Source organism: Schistocerca cancellata, chromosome 4 (genome assembly GCF_023864275.1).
Source record: "Schistocerca cancellata isolate TAMUIC-IGC-003103 chromosome 4, iqSchCanc2.1, whole genome shotgun sequence".
NCBI classification, from domain to species: Eukaryota; Metazoa; Arthropoda; class Insecta; order Orthoptera; family Acrididae; genus Schistocerca; species Schistocerca cancellata.
In genome coordinates this window covers 632,274,186-632,299,594 of record NC_064629.1, presented here as the reverse complement: position 1 = coordinate 632,299,594, position 25,409 = coordinate 632,274,186, and the positions used below count along the sequence as shown (strand labels likewise).

Here is a 25,409-nt window from a genome sequence, read left to right as displayed (position 1 = left end):
TTCCAGACTGTAGCGCCTAGAACCGCTCGGCCACCCCAGGCGGCCCAGCGCCATTAAGTCACTTCTTGTTTGTATAGTCCACTGTATACTGATGCCCGTTGTAAATCAGTAAAGGCTTCTGTATGGTGGTCTCGGTGAACTCAGTTATCTAAGCACTAAAACATGAAACTCTACTACACTACTCGCCAGTCAAAGGTGAACCGCAATGCTGGGAGAAAGTCACGCACGCTGCGAAGTGGTGCGGGAATATGGAACTTTGTGCAGGAAATAGGCTTTTTCGTTCTCCACATTACGTCGCAGGTAACAGCGGACAGGCCAGTATATCCTACTTCTGGAACACCCTGTCCCTACCTACAGTGTCCTGGGCTCCGTGCAAATGTCAACACATTCCCTTCTCGTACAAGTGTCACTCCGTGCAAGTGTCTGCATGCTGCAGAATGCCTGCACCGTGCCGCCTCTCAGGGGCATAACAAATACAAGAGGATGCCTAATGCAGCCAGGAAGCATCAGCAACCATTTTGCATATAACAAAAGGTATTTCCCATGAAGTGATCTACCACACCTAGAAGACTGATACAAAGATTTTGAAATACACACTCTTCAGCCAACTGCGCATAGCTGACCGTACTTTGTACTGTGATATATCTGAGTGGAAGGAGGCTCTAAAGGCATGCATACCGCGACACAACTGACACCTCTACTATGCTCAAGAGCTCCAGAATACGGTGAAAAGATTAGATACATATATTAGGCAGTGCGTGACAGAGAGTACATAGCTGATGGACCATAGTTCCATCTAGCGTTTATAAATGCCCCGGTCCGAAAATTATTCCACTAGAAATTCCTCAAGACTTTGGTTTTATGCATAATGTAAAGGTTGTCTAGGTCACAGATACCACACACAAAACAGCCACTGTAGGTGCTACTTTGCTCCCATCCAATATGGAACCCGTATGTCGCTCTATGCGGAGGTAATAATGTACTCCTGCAAAATTTCACCCGCCAATATTCCGTTCATCTCAAAGTTATAGGCAAATAACACCCAGAAACTGACCCTGAGATGATTAATACCAGCATAGGCCAATGATTATTTTTAAATAGTGGTTTGTAACTGTAATATGTGTGTTCTTTTGTTTTAACAGCCCTTAACAGATATCTCTGCTTCAAATAAAAGCAATTACAATTTACCTTCATTACATTCTTACAACTCCCACACGACATCCTTTTATTATTGTTGATTGCAAGTTCTGCATTAAAGTGCCCTGCTTGAGTTAGTATATACCGCGCGAGCGCACGCGCGAAATGTGAAACGCCAGCGAAAAGTACATTACAGTACCAAAATTAACTCAGTCCTCAGAGCCATTTGAACCAATATTAACTACACCATTTGAATTTTCCTGATGGATAAAATATTCGGGTGCCTTTTATAAAAGCTGATGATCCTGAGCAGAAGAAATGTTCATGCACTACGCATGGCGCTGCAGACGATGGAGAATGTTAGGAGCAATATAGTCCTAATTGCAGGGCACAACTTTTATGCTCAATGTGGTCAATGCGACACGCTCATGTGGTAGGGGTTATCCTGTGACGACGATGCAAGCATTTAGTGGTCCAGTTTGGGTGCCAACTTGTCCAATTGCCTTAGAACCACTTCTTTCACACGTACGTAACTGTAGTACTATTATTTCCTAATCAGATGAGAATCTGATTTAACGAAGAATGCATTCATGAAGACCGAACACTCGCTCAAGTTTGTACTCAGTAACTTGGTTATTTGGCATCATTTTGCGCTTACGAGACATACTGGCGGTTCTTCTACAGGTATAAAACAACATCCAACGTTCTATGCTGCTCTAAGGCAGTTTATGTACCGGTATATAATGTATACGCTTAACAAGATATTTTAGGAGATGCTATTTAGCCCACAAGCATTCTGTCATTCTAAGCATTTGCAAGCGATAACTTACTTTGAATGTGTTGTAAGCACAATTCATTTACATGCAACTTTCCTGCCATTGAAATTTTCTCAGAAAGTACCGTATTGAACACTGTAGGCACAGGACTCTGATACATGCAGTGCCCGAAGAGAAAGTAAACTACAGCTAACTACCAAGCGCACATATCGTTCGAATCGCAAGACACGCCTAGCTTTGAATGTCGCAATTGCCTTGAGCCTTTCTGGTAACCATGCAACAAGTCCTTGGTGGATTTTGCAAGCTTGTTGCCGTAAAAGTTAGTAAAGAAGAAATATCGGAAACAGGCATTGCACTTGATATCAGTTGCACTGAATCACCTGCAGGATGTTGTTAATAATAATTAAATGGCATTAAGATGACACATATTTAGAGCTGTGCTGATTATTCCCAAGAAAATAACCGTTGCTCTCAAGACATTTCATTCCGTGAATCGATGCTCTTTATTAACAAGAATAAGAACAGTAACCAGCCATTTTCAGTACCGTTTATTATCGCTATTGCAGGTTTTGCGAATCAAAGCCCATCTTAAGATTTAGTACATTCTTCGATACGACACTAAATTTGTTTATTAAGAATGGAAATAGATACCCAAGACCGTTCACGTCATATGTAAAAACCCAGTGAGTCATCCATCTTTTGACATGTTTTCCTACGTTCAACGATCCCGTAACGTATTATATATTTCCTATACAGTAAAGTTTGTGAAAGTGGCTTAAAATCCTTTGTTGTGATCTCAGATTCAATGTTGACGTCTTCCAATACATAACATGAAAATACATCACCTCCGAAGGTGAGCCTCGCTTTACGCAACTGGTAATAGCGTGAATAAAATTTATCGAAAGTGACTTGTCGCTGTTGTTACGCGTCAGGCATGTTATTTCTTAGAGCAATGATGATATTTCCGGAACTGTGCTATAGTTTTGACATGCGCTGTGGTTGACACAGACACACACATGCTTTATTTGTTTTTTACGGCATTCGCTTCTACTAGTGGCCGCTGCTAATCTACTGAGCAAGGTGGCACTGCAATTAAACAACAGAGATTCGAATTCAGAAGGACACCAACTCACAACCCCGACAGCCTATCAAATTTTAAATTTTTGGCGATTTCAAAGAATAATCTTAAGCGCGTAGTTCCTTTGCATAGATCACACTGGCACCTGTCGTTAGCAGTTGAATCACTGAAGACCAAAATTGGTTCAATAGGTGAAAAATTCGTATAGTCGCAAATTTTTGTACACTGGTAGGAGGAACTACCATGAACAATGTACTGAAAATCCTGACCGGTGGGGTGTAAGCTTGGAGGTGGTGGGAGGGGTGAGGGTATTTAAATGTTGTTTTTCTTTTTGTTTTTCTTGAATAACTCGAAATCTGCTACTTCTAGCGAAATTATTTCCCAGCACAAAATTTAACTACATTATATTTCCTACAAAAAGAGTCTTTATTGTTTTCTCTATGGCTAATAATTTCCACGGTACAGGGGATGGAAAAATCGAAAGGTATTAAAATAGTGTTTTAATGGTATGTTCGTTGTTAAATGAAGTACGGTAGAAAAACGTAGCTATAGATTATTAGTAATACTAACGCAACATATGCACATAGACAGAAACTATGTAAGCCTATGTACACTCTGGAAACTGGTGCTTACTCATGCTCTACGGCAGCTTCAGTGGTCCTCCGGCAAAAGGCAACTTCCTCCACCACGAGCGCTGCTCGTTTTTCAGTTTACAAACAAACTATACCCCGGAACATTTCCTGTACATTGCATCAACCCGGTTCCCAGAACTGCTGAAGACAGACGTTGACTGTGGATATTATATCACAGACACAGTCCCTTTGACTCTTCAGAGATGTCACTAAACCCGTCCAAAGATGTAAACAATAATGCATGAGCAACGCCTATTAGACGGAGGGGTGCCTGCAGCCGATCAGTTCTAGCCATTCCACTAGGAAGGAGGTACACGGCTCGTGTTGTCTGTAGTTCAACCATGCCTAGACGGTCAATACCACGTTTCGATCGCGTCCGCATTGTTACTTTGTCCCAGGAAGGGCTCTCAAGAAGGGACGTGTCCAGGCGTCTCGGAGTGAACTAAAGTGATGTTCGGACATGGAGGAGATACAGAGAGACAGGAACTGTCGATGACATGCCTCGCTCAGGACGCCCAAGGGCTCTACTGCAGTGGATGACCGCTACCTACGGATTATGGCTAGGAGGAACCCTGACAGCAACTCCACCATGTTGAATAATGCTTTTCTTGCAGCTACAAGAGTTTGTGTTACGACTCCAACTGTGCGCAATAGGCTGCTTGATGCGCAACTTCACTCCCGACGCCCATGGCGAGGTACATCTTTGCAACCACGACATAATGCAGTGCGGTACACATGGGCCCAACAACGTGCCAAATGGACCGCTCGGGATTGGAAACAGTTCTCTTCACGCCTTCAACCAGACAATCGTCGGAGACGTGTTTGGAGTCGAGCTGGTCAGGCTGAACGCCTTAGACACACTGTCCAGCAAGTGTAGCAAGATGACGGTTTGGGCCCGCATCTCGTGGTCGTGCGGTAGCGTTCTCGCTTCCTACGCCCGGGTTCCCGGGTTCGATTCCCGGCGGGGTCAGGGATTTTCTCTGCCTCGTGATGGCTGGGTGTTGTGTGCTGTCCTTAGGTTAGTTAGGTTTAAGTAGTTCTAAGTTCTAGGGGACTTATGACCACAGCAGTTCAGTCCCATAGTGCTCAGAGCCATTTGAACCATGACGGTTTCCTGCTGTTTTGGGGTGGTATTATGTGGGGCCGACGTACGCCGCTGGTGGTCATGGAAGGCACCGTAACGGCTATAGGATATGTGAATGCCATGCTTCGACCGATGGTGCAACCATATCGGCAGCATATTGGCGAGGCATTCGTCTTCATGGACGACAGTTCGCGCCCCCATCGTGCACAACTTGTGAATGACTTCCTTCAGGATAACGACATCGCCCGACTAGAGTGGCCAGCATGTTCTCCAGATATGAACCCTATCGAACATGCCTGGGACAGATTGAAAAGTACTGTTTATGGGGGACGTGACCCACCAAACCTCTGAGGGATCTACGCCGAATCGCCGTTGACGAGTGGAACAATCTGGATAAACAGTGCCTTGATGAATTTGTGGATAGTATGCCACGACGAATACAGGCATGCAGCGATGCAAGAAGACGTGCTACTGGATATTAGAGTTACCAGTGCGTACAGCAATCTGGATCACCATCTCCGAAGGTCTCGCTGTATGGTGGTACAACATGCAATGTGTGGTTTTCACGTGCAGTAAAAAGGGCGGAAATGATGTTTATGTTGATATCTATTCCAATTTTCTGTTCAGGTTCCAGAACTCTCGGAACCCAGATGATGCAAAACCTTTATTGATGTGTGTACATTCGATAGTGTCAATATTATTGTCTCGACTGTCAATGTCTGGAATTCCTTTACACAGCATGAGAGGTATCAAACGTATCACCCCAAGCTCAGCTTTCTCAAAATCTGAACAGCCCCGGAGGTTTAAATTGTCTCTCTCTGTGTGTCACCTATGTGTTATAAAAATTCACACATTTCAGCATAAGTCAAACAATCCATTAAAGTAGTTTACTGTTCCAGAATTTAATATGATCAGCCCCATTCCATCAACTGTATCTCATGTCTGCACACACGTCTCTCCCTTCCACCCCCCCCCCCCCACCACCCCTCCAGCCTGTTTAACCCCCAGAGTACAACGTATCCCCTAATACGGCTCTACTGCATTTGGAGGTGGTACACACATTTAATATATTTTCTTATCTCACTTCATTTAACAATAAACATTAATTTTATACCAACAGAGCAAAAATGAGTAAAATCTTCTTTGTGGGAAATTTAATGTTGTTTAATTTTCTGCTGGGAAACATTTTCGCTGGAAGCCGCGGTTTTCGAGTTGTTCAAGAAAATAAAAAAAAAATACCTTTAAATGCCCCGCGCCCGGCCACCCTCGCTCAAACCCCACAGGTCAGGATATTTAGTGTATTGTTCACGGCGCTTTCTTCTACCACTGTACAAAAATTAGATACTACGCGTATTTTTTCCCATAATTTCCGCGGTTATCGGAATTATAATGCCGTCATTGTCGAAGGATCGTTAAGACCAAAATCATTCTTTTCTCATTATTGCCTATCCGAGTTTACGTTTCTTCTCTAACAACACTGTCATCGATGGGATGTTGTTAAACCTTAATGTACCTCCCATCTCCCTTTAACAGTAACCTATGTCACTTGACACTGACCAGAGTTCCTTAACACACAAATTTCCTGATCGAGGCATTGACAGAAACAGTACATGCTTCCAGCGTGTTCTTGGTCTTCTGATACGACGCCATTCCATTGTCTTCAAATGGCTCTGAGCACTATGGGACTTAACATCTATGGTCATCAGTCCCCTAGAACTTAGAACTACTTAAACCTAACTAACCTAAGGACAGCACACAACACCCAGCCATCACGAGGCAGAGAAAATCCCTGACCCCGCCGGGAATCGAACCCGGGAACCCGGGCGTGGGAAGCGAGAACGCTACCGCACGACCACGAGATGCGGGCATTTCCATTGTCTTGCAGGAGCTGGTGGACAGTTAAGGGAACGTGACGTATAGGCTGGTATGAGTGTAATCTCTTGTCATTCAAAACATAGACAAATCCCCATTCACAATCTGTTGTAGAAATCTTCAGTCCTCTCTCTGCATGTGAGTCTAGATCTTACAAATCCTTCCCGTCGGTAACTCTTGCCTTCTCTCAGCCGTTGCATTCGTCACATCTTATCAACCAATGTTTTGCGCTATGTGTCGAAAGGACCAGCCATCATCATATAGGCCTCTCTCGGACACAGCTACGCGTACGTAACTTTCATCGAGGAAAATTGGGACTCCAGAACCGCTGCCACCCATCTCCTGTCGTCGTCGAAACAGACCTCTAGAAATTCTAAGCCCAGAATTTTGTGTAGATTCAAGCTATCCAGGCCTTTCCTCGAGTAGTGGTATATTTCTCTTTCACGTTTGCCTCTAAATTTGATTTCCACAGTAGCCGCTGATTTTGTCTTCTGCAGCTGCCAGTAGTTCAAGTGACACATCCACAAGAACAGATCAGACGCAGGCCAAACAAAAATGAAGTAAAGTTACTTTTCGGTTGCTGACGGTGCTGTCATTTCCTCTACTGTCTGCATGACGTTCTACAGTTCATCATACAGCAATGACGACACTATGCGGATTGTAGGGTTCGTTCAAAACGGTCGTGTCGGTCCCACGTCGTACCAGCTGCGAATCTGGTGCAGTGACGTGAAGAAATATGATTATTTAATGCCCTAAATTGTGGTGGATGATGAAACTTGAGACGTGTATCATGTACCTTTGAATAAGTGAATTTTACCCCCCCCCCACACACACACACCCCACTCCCGCCCACACACACATACGCTTGCACCACCAAAGAAATCATTCATCTACAGCTACATGATTACCCTCCAATTCACATTTAAGTGCTTGGCAGAGGGTTCATCGAACCACAATCATACTACCTCTCTACCATTCCACTCCCGAACAGCGCGCGGGAAAAACGAACACCTAAACCTTTCTGTTCGAGCTCTGATTTGTCTTATTTTATTTTGATGATCATTCCTACCTACATCTACATCTACAATTATACTCCGCAAGCCACCCAACGGTGTGTGGTGGAGGGCACTTTACGTGCCACTGTCATTACCTCCCTTTTCTGTTCCAGTCGCGTATGGTTCGCGGGAAGAACGACTGTCTGAAATCCTCCGTGCGCGCTCGAATCTCTCTAATTTTACATTCGTGATCTCCTCGGGAGGTATAAGTAGGGGGAAGCAATATATTCGATACCTCATCCAGAAACGCACCCTCTCGAAAACTGGCGAGCAAGCTACACCGCGATGCAGAGCGCCTCTCTTGCTGAGTCTGCCACTTGAGTTTGCTAAACATCTCCGTAAAGCTATCACGGTTACCAAATAACCCTGTGACGAAACGCGCCGCTCTTCTTTGGATCTTCTCTATCTCCTCCGTCAACCCGATCTGGTACGGATCCCACACTGATGAGCAATACTCAAGTATAGGTCAAACGAGTGTTTTGTAAGCCACCTCCTTTGTTGATGGACTACATTTTCTAAGGACTCTCCCAATGAATCTCAACCTGGTACCCGCCTTACCAACAATTAATTTTATATGATAATTCCACTTCAAATCGTTCCGCACGCATACTACCAGATATTTTACAGAAGTAAGTGCTACCAGTGTTTGTTTCGCTATCATATAATCATACAATAAAGGATCCTTCTTTCTATGTATTCGCAATACATTACATTTGTCTATGTTAAGGGTCAGTTGCCTCTCCCTGCACCAAGTGCCTATCCGCTGCAGATCTTCCTGCATTTCACTACAATTTTCTAATGCTGCATCTTCTCTGTATACTACAGCATCATCCGCGAAAAGCCGCATGGAACTTCCGACACTATCTACTAGGTCATTTATATATATTGTGAAAAGCAATGGTCCCATAACACTCTCCTGTGGCACGCCAGAGGTTACTTTAACGTCTGTAGACGTCTCTCCATTGACAACAACATACTGTGTTCTGTTTGCTAAAAACTCTTCAATCCAGCCACACACCTGGTCTGATATTCCGTAGGCTCTTACTTTGTTTATCAGGCGACAGTGCGGAACTGTATCGAACGCCTTCCGGAAGTCAAGGAAAATAGCATCTACCTGGGAGCCTATATCTAATATTTTCTGGGTCTCATGAACAATTAAAGCGAGTTGCGTCTCACACGATCGCTGTTTCCGGAATCCATGTTGATTCCTACAGAGTAGATTCTGGGTTTCCAAAAACGACATGATACCCGAGCAAAAAACATGTTCTAAAATTCTACAACAGATCGACGTCAGAGATATAGGTCTATAGTTTTGCGTATCTGCTCGACGACCCTTCTTGATGACTGGGACTACCTGTGCTCTTTTCCAATCATTTGGAATCTTCCGTTCCTCTAGAGACTTGCGGTACACAGCTGTTAGAAGGGGGGCAAGTTCTTTCGCGTACTCTGTGTAGAATCGAATTGGTATCCCGTCAGGTCCAGTGGACTTTCCTCTGTTGAGTGATTGCAGTTACTTTTCTATTCCTTGGACACTTATTTCGATGTCAGCCATTTTTTCGTTTGTGCGAGGATGTAGAGGAGGAACTGCAGTGCTGTCTTCCTCTGTGAAACAGCTTTGGAAAAAGGTGTTTAGTATTTCAGCTTTACGCGTGTCATCCTCTGTTTCAATGCCATCATCATCCCGGAGTGTCTGGATATGCTGTTTCGAGCCACTTACTGATTCAACGTAAGACCAGAACTTCCTAGGATTTTCTGTCAAGTCGGTACATAGAATTTTACTTTCGAATTCACTGAACGCTTCACGCATAGCCCTCCTTACGCTAACATTGACATCGTTTAGCTTCTGTTTGTCTGAGAGGTTTTGGCTGCGTTTACACTTGGAGTGAAGCTCTCTTTGCTTTCGCAGTAGTTTCCTAACTTTGTTGTTGAACCACGGTGGGTTTTTCCCGTCCCTCACAGTTTTACTCGGCACGTACCTGTCTAAAACGCATTTTACGATTGCCTTGAACTTTTTCCATAAACACTCAACATTGTCAGTGTCGGAACAGAAATTGTCGTTTTGATCTGTTAGGTAGTCTGAAATCTGCCTTCTATTACTCTTGCTAAACAGATAAACCTTCCTCCCTTTTTTTATATTCCTATTAACTTCCATATTCAAGGATGCTGCAACGGCCTTATGATCACTGATTCCATGTTCTGCACATATAGAGTCGAAAAGTTCGGGTCTGTTTGTTATCAGTAGGTCCAAGATGTTATCTCCACGAGTCGGTTCTCTGTTTAATTGCTCGAGGTAATTTTCGGATAGTGCACTCAGTATAATGTCATTCGATGCTCTGTCGCTACCACCCGTCCTAAACATCTGAGTGCCCCAGTCTATATCTGGTAAATTGAAATCCCCACCTAAGACTATACCATGCTGAGAAAATTTATGTGAAATGTATTCCAAATTTTCTATCAGTTGTTCTGCCACTAATGCTGCTGAGTCGGGAGGTCGGTAAAAGGAGCCAACTATTAACGTAGCTCGGTTGTTGAGTGTGACCTCCACCCATAATAATTCACAGGAACTATCCACTTCTACTTCACTACAGGATAAACTACTACTAACAGCGACAAACACGCCACCACCGGTTGCATGCAATCTATCCTTTCTGAACACCGTCTCTGCCTTTGTAAAAATTTCGGCAGAATTTATCTCTGGCTTCAGTCAGCTTTCTGTACCTATAACGATTTCAGCTTCGGTGCGTTCTATCAGCGCTTGAAGTTCCGGTACTTTACCAATGCAGCTTCGACAGTTTACAATTACAATACCGATTGCTGCTTGGCCCCCGCATGTCCTGACTTTGCCCCGCCCCCTTTGAGGCTGCTGCCCTTTCTGTACTTGCCCGAGGCCATCTAACCTAAAAAACCGCCCAGTCCACGCCACACAACCCCTGCTACCCGTGTAGCCGCTTGCTGCGTGTAGTGGACTCCTGACCTATCCAGCGGAACCCGAAACCCCACCACCCTATGGCGCAAGACGAGGAATCTGCAGCCCACACGGTCGCAGAACCGTCTCAGCCTCTGATTCAGACCCTCCACTCGGCTCTGTACCAAAGGTCCGCAGTCAGTCCTGTCGACGATGCTGCAGATGGTGAGCTCTGCTTTCATCCCGCTAGCGAGACTGGCAGTCTTCACCAAATCACATAGCCGCCGGAAGCCAGAGAGGATTTCCTCCGATCCATAGCGACACACATCATTGGTGCCGAGATGAGCGACCACCTGCCTATGGGTGCACCCTGTACCCTTCATGGCATCCGGAAGGACCCTTTCCACATCTGGAATGACTCCCCCCGGTATGCACACGGAGTGCACATTGGTTTTCTTCCCCTCTCTTGCTGCCATATCCCTAAGGGGACCCATTGAGCGCCTGACGTCGGAGCTCCCAACTACCAGTAAGCCCACCCTCTGCGACCGCCCGGATCTTGTAGACTGAGGGGCAACCTCTGGAACAGGACAAGCAGCCATGTCTGGCCGAAGATCAGTATCAGCCTGAGACAGAAGTTCTTCGTAATTTTAACACCCAGGTACTTAGTTGAATTGACAGCCTTGAGAACTGTACTATTTATCGAGTAATCGAATTCCAACGGATTTCTTTTGGAACTCATGTGGATCACCTCACACTTTTCCTTATATAGCTTCAACTGCCACCTGCCACACCATACAGCAATATTTTCTGAATCGTTTTGCAACTGATACTGGTATTCGGATGACCTTAGTAGACGGTAAATTACAGCATCATCTGCGAACAACCTAAGAGAACTGCTCAGATTGTCACCCAGGTCATTTATATAGATAAGGAACAGCAGAGGTCCCAGGACGCTTCCCTGGGGAACACTTGATATCACTTCAGTTTTACTCGACGATTTGCCGTCTATTACTACGAACTGCGACCTTCCTGACAGGAAATCACGAATCCAGTCGCACAACTGAGACGATACCCTATAGGCCCGCAGCTTGATTAGAAGTCGCTTGTGAGGAACGGTGTCAAAAGCTTTCCGGAAACCTAGAAATACGGAATCAACTTGAGATCCCCTGTCGATAGCGGCCATTACTTCGTGCGAATAAAGAGCTACCCGCGTTGCACAAGAACGATGTTTTCTGAAACCATTCTGATTACGTATCAATAGATCGTTCCCTTCGAGGTGATTTATAATGTTTGAATACAGTATATGCTCCAAAACCCTACTGCAAACCGACGTCAATGATATAGGTCTGTAGCTCGATGGATTACTCCTACTACCCTTCTTAAACACTGGTGCGACCTGCGCAATTTTCCAATCTGTAGGTACAGATCTATCGGTGAGCGAGCGGTTATATATGATTGCTAAGTAGGGAGCTATTGTATCAGCGTAATCTGAAAGGAACCTAATCGGTATACAGAACATCAGGTTATGGTAGCCATTCTTTGGAGTATATGAAGGCCATACGTCCACCTATTTTGTCCCAAGGTACTGTATCAGCGCTAATTTCCATTGTGAGATTTTGTCCCGACGTACTATATCAGCGCTAATTTCCACTGTGAGACATTATAAAAATTACGTCGACATGGTGAAAACAAAAAACGAGGAAAGCTGTGAAGTTTAATTTACTGGATGCCAACGCCCGTCTGATTGCTGCGCATGGTACTGAGGAACAACAGGAGTCCACTGAGGTTGCAGGAGATGGCGTATGAGCGCATCTATCGAACGGCACAGCGCTCTAACCAAGTTTCTTTCATTTATTTCCACAGCTGAAACATTACCTGAGTGGTAACAGGATTGCAAAAAAAAGTGTGATTCAAGAAATGTTGGTAAATAGATTGAGAGGACAGGAGTGTTAAAGTCCTACGATGGTATTAAAACAATGGATATAGTTAGTGATTATGTGGAAAAACAACTGTAGATGTATTCTAGAATGAAATAAAGTTAACGAAACTAAATGGCAAATCTATAAATATATTCTGTGGTCAGTACCTTTACTTTCGGGCACTCTGAAGAAATGTTTGCATACTCTCGACTCTGGAACATTGGATCATATTCGCCTAGACCAAGGAAATTTGATATTCTCGCTCGTGCTGAGCGAGGGAGCCGGCCGTAGTGGCCGAGCGGTTTTAGGCGCTACAGTAAACCGCGTGACTGCTACGGTCACAGGTTCGAATCCTGCCTCGGGCATGGATGTGTGTGATGTCCTTAGGTTAGTTGGGTTTAAATAGTTATAAGTCCTAGGGGACTGATGACCTCAGAAGTTAAGTGCCATTGTGCTCAGAGCCATTTGAACCATTTTTTTGAGCGAGGGAAGTGACGCGGAAGTTAACGCACTGGACTCGTATTTCGGAGGACGAAGATTCAAATTCGCTTTCGACCATCTAGATTTAGATTTTTCGTGATTTCCAATAATAGGTCCAGGCAAATACCGGTATGGTTTCTTTGAAAGGGCACGACAGATTTCCTTCCCCATAACTGAAACAGTCCCAGTATGTGTTCTGTCTCGAACGACCTCGTTGTCGACGGGACGTTAAAACCAAATCTTCCTTTTTTCGCTCGTCATGAAATTGTTTTTTTTAGTAAGAATGCATATCATTCGTTATTATAGTCGGGATAGATGAGCCTTGTTTGCTGCTGTTTCTTCCACAGGGAAGAAGTAATTCTTGAGAGGTTTGGCTCGTTTCTTTGTCACGCACTAAATGTAATAAAACCCGGTGGCTCGCAGTAGCGGAACGGCAAATACAGCGTCCGTTACGACTTACAAAATGCTCGACGCGGCACTGGAGTATTTGACCAGTGCGTTGCTAAAGAACGGATATTCCTTCGCCGAGATAAAATGAGCGTTAAGACAGCTGGTAAAATGTCATAGCGATGTACAGGCGTCTCCGAAATCCAAGGCTTTCCTGCCGCCGATACAACACGTTATTGACCGCATAGAAAAGATCTTGTAGAAACGGAGTATTGCTTTAGTCTACAGATCCACCCGGAAGGTACAGGAACATTTAAAGTCGTCCAAGGTTGCTCGAAAACCTCTGCAAAATCAGGAATTTACAGGGTATAATGTAGTTGTAGAGGCATAAACGTGGGTACTACTTAAAGAATGTTCGAAAAACGATTAAATGAACGCAAGGAAAACTGTAGAAGCGGAGAAACTGACAGATCAACCACAAGCGTATGCTGTGAACGACTATACAGAGACTATTTTGCATGTTTTAAGATGTGCCATGCAATGTCCTTTATACATGTGTTCATGTCTGAAGGGACAGACACTGCTGCGATCTACAGCTATATAATAACACAAGAAATGTAACTGCCGTGGATCGTAGCAGTGTCTGTTCCAACAGAAATGCATGCAGATTTGAAGGACATTTCATAGCATATGGTTAAACACAGACACTGCAAAACAGTATTACAAGCCTAGAGAGGCCGCGATAATTCCCTGTACGGGAATTAACAGCAGCTGTGCGACTGTAGGACGTGGATATACGATGACAAATGGGGGTTTCAGTCGGTCCGGGAGCCGTAATCGGGTAATCGAAGTGCTTAAGGCAACGGCTCGCGTAAAGCGGCAAATTCGGGTTCGAGTCCCGATCCGGTGCAAATTTTAACATGTCACCCATAAGCTGTGCAGATGAAGTCTAATCGTATTCGAAATTGCGAATACATTTCTACTATACAGGGAGTCTACAGAGATAACTAATCACCAAAGTAATTTAATCGGAAGGAGGAAGGTAGGAATTTCGGTGCTGAGAAAGTGTGTATCGATCTTCCACCATGTCTTGCCAGGAATAGCGGACGGCAGCAAAAGACAACGGCCAATTGCACTCGAATATTCAAAACACGTGAAGTCGCGCCTCTGCGTGAGAGCACGCGCAGCCAGGGTGTGCATCAGACCTTCGAAAAATCTACAACCCCCCTTGAAGATTTCCTCAGCAGAAGGGGACTAAACGTGCTTCAACAAAAAATTCATACCATCACGACATAATAGCCCTGAATGCATCAATAAGTGTAACTTTTTCGGCCTAATCTTAAACCTTCTAAAGCCCGAGTGTGGTTTCACACACAACTAGGAATACCAGATAACTACATCAGGGCGTACTGAGATCGCGCCGTGCGAAGAATACTTCGCTGCGCGGGATTAGCCGAGCGGTCTGGGTGCTGCAGTCATGGACTGTGCGGCTGGTCCCGGCGGAGGTTCGAGTCCTCCCTCGGCATGGGTATGTGTGTTTGTCCTTACGGTAATTTAGGTTAAGTATTGTGTAAGCTTAGGGACTGATGACCTTAGCAGTTAAGTACCATAAGATTTCACATACATTTGAACATTTTTGAAGAATACTTCACTAGAGGACTTGAGGGTCACTGTAAAATTTGAGAGTTCGTGTATATGCACCAGTGAACAGCGTGGGAAAGCAGACATTGATACAATGATGAGCCAAAACTTACGACCATCTGCCTAACTGCGTGTTGGTCCCATTTTGGAACGCAATACAGCAGGGGTCTTGTGTTGATACGTTGTTGGTAGGTTTTCGGAGGTATGTGGCATCAAACTTCGACGAACAGGCCACACAATTCCCATAAAATTACGGGCCGGCGAATTGCGGTCTTGGAGCTGGCGCCCAGTGGCATCCCAGTTATGTTCCATCGTGTTCAAATAAGACGAATCTGGTGGCCAAGACAGCAACAAGAGTTCACTGTTATCCTGCTTAAACGACTGTAGTACGACGCTGGCCTTGTGGTATGGACAGTTATCCTGCTGAAAGTTGGCATCGCCGCCAGGGAAAACCGGAAGCACAGTTACCAGAACACGCGGTAGTTATCACCAGATGTGTGCACAGTAGCAAGTTGCGACGCTGACGTCACAGCCGACCCAGCCACACCTCAGTATCTACATCTACATCTACATGACTACTCTGCAATTCACAATTAAGTGCGTGACAGAGGGTTCTCTACCGTTCTACTCTCGATCAACGCTCGGGAAGAACGAACACTTAAATATTTCCATGCTAACTCTGATTTCTCTTATTTTATTACAATGGTCATTTCTCCCTCTGTAGTTGGGCGCCAAGAAAACATTGTCGCATTAGGAAGAGGAAGATGGTGATTGAAATTTCACGTGAAGATTCTGCCGCAGCGAAAAACCCCTTTGTTTTAATGATTGCCAGCCCATTTCCGGCCACTGCCATATAACATTGAGATGTCATTGCGGTTTTGAGTGAATACAAGATTGTTGACGGGAGTATGAGCTCTTATTGGTGATCGACGATTCATGCAGAGTTATGCTATAGTTATCATTGTACTGAGAAATTCTAGGAGCATGTTTTGAATTGTTTTTCATTAAAAATAATGGTTTGCTGTGCGATCGCTTGTTGTACTAACCACTGCAGACAACGAAAAAAGTTGAAGACGAAAGGGTCAGTGATAACATCGCCGATCACAGCACATCTACACGTGATACCTATTGTTTATTCCAGTAACCGTGACACCAACCATGACATGAGTCAGATGATCCACAATAATGTTCATGAAGTCCACAACTTCGATTACTACCGTCGGTCCTATGAAAACCCAGATGAATGTAACATATAACATAATATTGCTCTCTTGGGCTGCGTCCGTGGCGTGGTACATGTTTCTAGCAGTCGTTCGGCTGGATGGGGCGTGTTCCGACACGACCATCGATCTGATGTAAAAAAAAAAAAAAAAACCCTTGATTCATCCGACCATGGAATACGTCTTCAGTGATCCACGATCTAATGTGCATGATCCCGTGCCTACTGTAACCGTAAATACCGATGTCATTCGCTGAACGTGGGGACAATGGTCGTCCGCTGTGGGACCCCACGTTCAATAATGTGCGCTGAGCGGTGTGCTCCGAAACACTTTTGCCTGCACCAGTACTGTATTCTGTCGTTTGATCTGTCACAGATCGCCGCCTATCCTGTTTTATAGACCGGGCAAGTCTCCGAGACGTGCATGTCCAACACCTTGTCGCCTACCATTCTGCAACCAGTTACCACAGATGCTCACGGCGGTGCTACGCGAACAGCCGATCAGCTTCACAGGTGCTTGTTCTCTGGCATCGTGCCATAACAATCTGCCCTTTGTCGAAATCGCTTATGTCAGTGGAATTCCGCATTGCGGTTCGTGTCGGCTAGTGATTCACCGCCTATCTCTCCCGCTTATATTCTTTCCTTACCGCGTCATGTGCCCATAACTCCATCGGGCAGCATGAAGTCTAGCGATGGACCGTGATTTTAATGGTTTGACCCACCAGCGTAAGACAGAATGTAAGTGAAACTGTCAGACAAAAACATAAATAGACTGTACTTATTAGTCTTGCAGTACCAGTATCCAAGAAAGTCCAGGGTGACTTCACGAGACAAGGAAATTAAATAAATAAACGAATGTCATCCGCTGACATGTTGTCAGTAAAGAAATACGCCTGGCAACCTAGAGCTGGAGGAAATGGATTAGATCCGCACATTGATTTGTTTCGAAAGCAAATGTATCATTTTCTGCTGATTATGTTGTAGTTAGTAGAGTATACTGTGATATAACTTGGTTGTGAAGGTTTGTTTTGTAATGAAGGTTTTTTGTGATAGAATTTTGTGGTAGATAATGTAGTAATAATATAAGAACTCGGAGTCTTGTGTCCGTAATATTCAATAAAACATCTTCAGGTTTTCAGACGTGTCACGTAGTTATAGCGCGATGAGCTTTGGGTCACTTGTCAATGGCCAAGAAGTACTTGGTCGAAATCTCGTGGAATTTTAACCACTTAACACGGCTGGAGGCCCAAGAACATTTTATTTGCTAATGATAGTAGTTTATAGTAGAGACTAATCTGTCTACTGCAGACAGATTAGCCGTGGATGTGGAGAAACATATAAAGAACGAAATATTACTTTGTGTCGAGGCCCCCTTAAGCATAGCTGGAAATCCGTCTGCTGAGGGAATTGTGGCCAAATTTATAGATAAACATCTATAGGATACAAGTAACTACAGTAACACAAGAAATATCACACTGTGTTAAACGCCGCCTTGTAAAATTGTATGAATATCAAAGCTAGTTAAGTATGTAAAGTGACGGCATTACATGTAAAATCGACAATAAATAAAATATTATATAATTTTTTTGATTATCGAGTAGTACGCAAATGTCCTGCATTAACCATCCCACATTGGAGCAAAGTAACGACGAACCTCTTCCGCCACTAACACCTGTCAGACGTCAACAGTGCGACCTTCTTTGTTTCTCACATGTTTAATGTGTATTCGATTTATGGCTGATTCTGTTACGTAATATTAGCTGATCTTAATAACGCCATGATACACGACAAAGTTTACGAACTAAATCCCGACAGAATGGTTTTTAAATGAAGGATAAAATTATAGGCCTATCATTATGAGTTATTCTTTTGATTCCATCTAGTAATGTACTTGTACGAATACACATGCGACGAGCGACTGTTGACTCATTTTTCCCAAAAGTCGGTTGAATGTATTTATTCAGATTTTTCAATGATTGCCCAAGGAAGCGAATAAACGGAAAAGAAAATATTTTATAAAAATAAGCACAAAACTGCGTACAGTAACTTGTGTGAGAAGTGTTGGCTGTATTTTTGTGCAGTTGTCAGCAATTGCTTACGATGTAACGCCTGTATACAGTTACATCATTACATTGGGTTTATCAGCGCTGTAGACAGCATTTATTCATTTGTTTTCCATTTATGAGACGTTCTTTTGGTGGAAACCCGTGACAAACCCAGAAGGTGGAGCAAAACGGATATTAAGCTCATAACAGAAGTGCAAGTAGTGGACTATATGTCAGAAACCTGTCCATGTGGACTTGAAACAGTCTGGAGTCACTTAACCACTTTCACTTGTACTTCATGGCCGAATAATTGCACTATCACGGGGTGCCAACGTTGGAAAATCATATGTACTGTTACTGGAGCGGTTGATCGATATAACGTTAAAGAAAAGTAGCTGTCATTTCTCTTTCTGCACTTTAATTTACTAAGTCTCATTTAGGTTTTTCACTTATTCTCAAATGCACCTCTAATTTAACTGAAAATGATTCCACGTCCGGAACGTGACTTCACAAAATACACTCCTGGAAATGGAAAAAAGAACACATTGACACCGGTGTGTCAGACCCACCATACTTGCTCCGGACACTGCGAGAGGGCTGTACAAGCAATGATCACACGCACGGCACAGCGGACACACCAGGAACCGCGGTGTTGGCCGTCGAATGGCGCTAGCTGCGCAGCATTTGTGCACCGCCGCCGTCAGTGTCAGCCAGTTTGCCGTGGCATACGGAGCTCCATCGCAGTCTTTAACACTGGTAGCATGCCGCGACAGCGTGGACGTGAACCGTATGTGCAGTTGACGGACTTTGAGCGAGGACGTATAGTGGGCATGCGGGAGGCCGGGTGGACGTACCGCCGAATTGCTCAACACGTGGGGCGTGAGGTCTCCACAGTACATCGATGTTGTCGCCAGTGGTCGGCGGAAGGTGCACGTGCCCGTCGACCTGGGACCGGACCGCAGCGACGCACGGATGCACGCCAAGACCGTAGGATCCTACGCAGTGCCGTAGGGGACCGCACCGCCACTTCCCAGCAAATTAGGGACACTGTTGCTCCTGGGGTATCGGCGAGGACCATTCGCAACCGTCTCCATGAAGCTGGGCTACGGTCCCGCACACCGTTAGGCCGTCTTCCGCTCACGCCCCAACATCGTGCAGCCCGCCTCCAGTGGTGTCGCGACAGGCGTGAATGGAGGGACGAATGGAGACGTGTCGTCTTCAGCGATGAGAGTCGCTTCTGCCTCGGTGCCAATGATGGTCGTATGCGTGTTTGGCGCCGTGCAGGTGAGCGCCACAATCAGGACTGCATACGACCGAGGCACACAGGGCCAACACCCGGCATCATGGTGTGGGGAGCGATCTCCTACACTGGCCGTACACCACTGGTGATCGTCGAGGGGACACTGAATAGTGCACGGTACATCCAAACAGTCATCGAACCCATCGTTCTACCATTCCTAGACCGGCAAGGGAACTTGCTGTTCCAACAGGACAATGCACGTCCGCATGTATCCCGTGCCACCCAACGTGCTCTAGAAGGTGTAAGTCAACTACCCTGGCCAGCAAGATCTCCGGATCTGTCCCCCATTGAGCATGTTTGGGACTGGATGAAGCGTCGTCTCACGCGGTCTGCACGTCCAGCACGAACGCTGGTCCAACTGAGCCGACAGGTGGAAATGGCATGGCAAGCCATTCCACAGGACTACATCCAGCATCTCTACAATCGTCTCCATGGGAGAACAGCAGCCTGCATTGCTGCGAAAGGTGGATATACACTGTACTAGTGCCGACATTGTGCATGCTCTGTTGCCTGTGTCTATGTGCCTGTCGTTCTGTCAGTGTGATCATGTGATGTATCTGACCCCAGGAATGTGTCAATAAAGTTTCCCCTTCCTGGGACAATGAATTCACGGTGTTCTTATTTCAATTTCCAGGAGTGTAAATTAAGGAAAATGGCTGTTTTATGTATTTTCTCGGATGCTATGCCCAACATCTGCGGTGCAAAATCATAAGTATCGTGGATAAAATAATGTAGTAATCAACTTTTATTTTGTTTTTCTTTTAGTGTGAAGTGATGGTGAGATAATTAACGCTTCTCCGTTCCTCAAAAAAATCTATATGTGTAATATCCTTCAGATAATACTGTCTGATTTGTATTTAAGAGCATAATATCCACAAATTATTAAAATGCATTATAATTTTAAATTTCTATTGTTACATTTGTGCGAGGATTATGTAATTCCGAAAGTATTTGCAGCTACTTTTCCCACTGAAGTCATACAGCCACTAACGTGTCATTTGCTCATCGGATGCCTCGATCAGACTTGAAATTGAAGTGTTACACACGTGAGTTGCAACAGAATAATTTCTGTGCCTTACGGTAGAAAAAAAATGGCTCTAGGTGTTTCTGGAACACATAGACTTTTTGTTGAGTCGCCATACGATTTATATACACCAGCCAGTAATAACAAACCAGTAAAGCTGTCAAGTGTAATTTAATCAAATTCTTCCCAGTTGTTATCACTAACTCTTTTATCCTCAGTATTAGTCATTTCCACCAGCAAAGGCTTCAAGTTTAGCTTGATCTAATTCTTCCCAGTTTTACCAAAAACTCTTTGAATCTCAGTATTAGTCATTTCCACCATAATGCTCTGAATATTATCGATCATAAGAGTTTGGAAATATGATCATTTTATCGCTTACTCTGGATATAGCATATCTTGTTGGACCAAGACTCAGCGTAATAATGTTTACACTGGATGACCTTCTAGTTTGTGAAAAAGGATCTAAGTTTCACTCGACAGTTTTGTCTTTTGATGGAACCACTTGTCTCGCTAGGACGCTGCCATGTGAGGTGTTAATGTCTGAAGTGTCTCTCAATTCAGATGTAGGATGAATGCTGCCGTAACTTCTTCTTCATTAATATTCTCCTCACTTCAAACCGCTTGTCAGAAGGAACTTGCTTCTTCATGATAGCTACACAGATATTACTACTATAGGCACATGAACCTAGTCAGCACCGAACAGTTGATAAAACATTACTGGTAGCTGTATTGATTTGAGCTATACTGATTTGAGTAGCTTAATACATGTAAACAATAAGCAGGTAAAGGCCTCTTTTGTTATAAAAAAAAATTATACGTGTATCTCAGACATGTGGAAATAAAATTTTACTACCGATATTTGCACGTGTTCTGAATTTTTCAACAACCAGGTCGTAAATACCTAAGGAACACCGGTATAATAAATTTAGCTATAACTAGGGGGAGAAAATCTTGTTTCTTTCATTTGAGTCTTCAGCTATGCAGAATGTATAGACAAAAGAATTCATTAAGCTTTAACGGTAGCGTTTAGATATTAAAACGTTATGGAAGAACGAACTCCTTTCCGTGTCATACTGACCCCAAGATAACAACATGTTTAAGAATAGAGCTGCCGAGGTTTCTAACACATGCTGGTTCGAGTCTTTTTGGCGAAAGAAGCTTTTATAAACTGAATTTGGCCGTCAAAGGGAGAGCGGGCAATTCAGAACGGTTCATGATCGTCAGACTGTGTCCCTATGTTCTGGATTACATTCCAAATCTCTCCAAAGTGTCTCGGGAGAATGAGGCAAGCCAAACTGTTAATGGTATCTGGCCGTCAAGCGGGAAAGTTCAGCTTTGCTACTCAAGGTTAGCAAGCTGTGTCAGCACTTTGTTCGTCATCAACAACACAAAGATGCTGTACACGTTCGCATCACAGTTTATGCACAGATAAACGTAAGGTATAGCCCACGCACAACGAAGGAAAAGCGGTAAAACTCATAAAGGAAGTAATCCTTTCCGGCTAGGAGCATAAAAAACTACTCGCAGCCAGAAACAGCGAACTATCATTTTTCAAAGCACTAGATCATACTTCTGACCATGACGTGGGCCGGGATTGGAAACAGCCTCCTAGAAAAAGAAACAAAATTCTGAAATTCATCTAGGTAACTCAGGGGGAACACAAGCAACGTTAATGAATATTGCTGAACGTTTCTTGGAAGTTGTTCCCTCTTTTATCTTTGGGACAGATCACTTGGCACGTACATAGTCGATTTTGACATGAGTTTGATGTACCAAAGCTATGAGTGGGCTTTATCCAGTTTTCAAAAAAAGCGTGAAGTTACATTCAGTGTCTTTTTTTTAGAAGGGATCGACAGAAAAGTTATTGCGATAACAGGGTGTGTCTGAGTAAAAATTTTCTGTGTGTAAGAGCAATAAGACGTTAGGATGCAACTGTAGGTGGGAATAAATATGAAAGGTGATGATAACAATAATTATGTTGAGGAAGTGACGAAATTTCTTACTTTGTATTTACATCGACGCAAATGTAAAGTTCTGCTGTAGTGATTACGGAGTAAGAAACCAGCGAACGACCGTCACTTCGCCTTGAAAAACAGGCAGTTCTTGGCTTGTTACACAGCGAAGCGTGGCGCTGTTTTGTTCCTTTACGGAGACCGCCGGGTCTCCTTGAAGTGCGGGCGGAGTAATCCGAGGACTGTCGTTTCCCGCTAGTGGCCGGCTCTGCAGACCGTTATGTGGTGCACGGAGGCCTTGACATACACGACAGAGTCGATAGCCGGCCGAACTAGTTTTTTAATGGATGCTGCGGCCAGCAGGGGAGACAGGCGTGTCCGACAACAGGAGAGGTTTTCAATCTCACAGAGATTCAGAAGTGTTAACTCTTTTCGAGAAAACAAATGAACTGATATAAATTATGATCAGAAGGAACATTTCTAGCTAGTATCTACTACCACGGTTTGTTCCGCATATTCACTGATGTTCCAAATTCAAAGCTGTACTCTGGCATTGTGAATATTAAAAGACCGGACCATTTGAAGCAAGCTCGAGCCCTGAAGTTTCTGTAGAAACTTAATTATGTATATAGACATCTACAGTATCTGATGAGTGAGTTTGCGAGTATCAAAATACGTGACACAAATGGCCGTATCTTTTGATTCCATTAACTTAGAAGCATACGTTTTTTACTCCGCCAATGGACCGTACAGCTTAATACTTTCATAAATTTCAGCTTGATAGCTCTACCCGTTCCTGAGTAAAAAGAGCCTTAACAGACGGACATGCAGATGGGCACTAAAGTGATACTACAAGGGTTCCTTTTTTACCGACTGAGGTGTGGAACCCACAAAAAATGTAAAACAACGAACGACTAACTTATTTCTGGACGACGCTAGAAGGAACTTCGCATAGTCAAAACGTTGTGCTAGTTTTCAGAATACTCCGGCAATTTCCACTCTGAAATCAGAATTTCAACATTTTTCTCCTGGCTGCCTTACGAACCCCTTCTTTTCAGGCATCATTAATGGAATTTTCGAAACAAGTTATTAACCTTCCGTACTATATGAAAAATATTTAGCACTTTGATTGATTCAGATGTAAATAAGTAGGTTTCCGCGGCCGTTGTACCTTTCAATAAAATCGTTGTTGGTGTACTGCGACGCCACCACGTAAAATGCTAAAATACTAAAACAGCCGATGCTTCGGCTGTGTTGCAGCGGCTATCCTGAGGGCGTTGTCAGTTACTGCTTGGGGAGGGAGAGGGGAGAAGGGAGTAATTCAGTATGCAGTGTGGGACAAAACATACCATCAGGCTTTTCAGGACGTAGTCCTCTCACGTAGAAGAAGAAAATAGTAATTAATTAGTGAATCTGAGTATTGTGCTTTGGTGAATCAGTGTTCCTTCGCCACAGCAAAACTTTCATATTCTACTAGAAAAACTGGCTTCAATATAAATCCGAAACCAGTCGAGGAGTAAAATAAAGAGCTTTTTAGCAACTGGAGCGATACTCATTAATTCAGTACAAAGTGTGAAGTAGCAGCGCACTCCAAATACGAATAAAATAAAAATAAGGAAATGTATTACACGATTATGGGACTTACTTAGGCGTTATATTTCATTTTTACCGACTCTTTAAACTACATTAATCTTGGGAAACACAGAAACGTAATGTACTAGCATACCACATGAGCCTTGTTATATAGAATGTTCAACATACCCTCCGTTAGAATTGACACATTCGATAACTTACTGTCGAATTGATTGTGGATTAGCTGTTGTTCACTTATCGCGTATGGTTTCGTAGCTTTACAACTCAACATTTTGAACTTTTAATATAAGGAAGAGCTTTATGTGGTTTCCTGTTAATTTCTGTTTCTATGTACGAGATGTGTTCAAAAAGCAACGGGAACATTCGAAGATTGCCACGAAGACGCTGAGGACGACAAGCGCCGTTGACTTCTCAGCACATCATCAACGGAAGAAATCGTGGAAAAGATGAAAGAAATGAAGTCAAAAACATATCATAATAGGCGAGGAAGCATCGGTTACCCGATATGGCTCAAACGTCGCTGTGGGAGTATTTTGGATCACCAAGACCGAAAAAAAGCCCCTCAACAAGTGTGGTCAAATATGAAAGTTATGTACAACGGATCCTTCGATTTTAACGGGAATGTGCATGATGAGTTTCCACCACAAGGTCGAATGATCGGCAAAGACTACTACTTATACGTTCAAAGCCGTTTTCGTGAAGCAATCCAGAAAAAAGACCTGGATTTGTGGCCAATAAATTCATAGATTTTGCAGAGCGATAACGTACCCCCTCCCCTCCCAACCCCCCCCCCCCCACACACACACATCGTTCCTTGTTCGTGAATTTTTTGGCCTAAGACGATACTTAATGGTGTCCTAGGCTCAATATTCGCCAGACATACCCCTTGTGACTTTTTTTGTTCCCAAAAGTAAAGTAAATCTTAAAGGGTCGTCGTTTTATAAGCAGGGTTGAGATTAAGAACGCATACCTGTAATTGCCGAAAGCTCTCCCAAAAATCGAGTTCCAGGAGAATACGGGAATTGAAAATATCGTTGCCTTAAGTGTGTAACACGAATTGGAGGCTATTTTGAAGGGGAAACGTCGATGTAGATGAATAAATAAAATTCTTTAAAAAAATACCGTTATCTTTTTAACACATCTCGTATATTCCATGAGTAATGTAGGGAAGACAGTTGTACCTGGAGAACAGTTTACCTGTACTCGATGCTTCCTAGCCAGTGTTTCAATCTAGTAGCTTATTTTAGATTCACATGAAGGAATGAGAACTAGAAATCGCCATAAGCAGTTTCTGGCATTTTTCACCGATT

At 43.9% G+C, this 25,409-nt stretch overlaps 1 protein-coding gene across 2 annotated transcripts in view; it reads right to left on the bottom strand.

Moving 5' to 3' along the window:
- The window catches only part of LOC126183216 (toll-like receptor 7), a 183,752-nt gene that overhangs the window by 73,481 nt on the left and 84,862 nt on the right, over positions 1 to 25,409 (bottom strand). Inside the window, exon 1 of one of the 2 annotated variants that reach the window (XM_049924997.1) lies at positions 23,856 to 23,880. The exons of the other annotated variant lie outside the window; for it this stretch is intronic. Within the exon in view, the coding sequence (XP_049780954.1) occupies positions 23,856 to 23,858 (3 nt within the window). The 5' untranslated portion in view covers positions 23,859 to 23,880. Of the gene's footprint in view, positions 1 to 23,855; positions 23,881 to 25,409 lie in introns of those variants that run through there. 2 annotated transcript variants of the gene reach the window in all.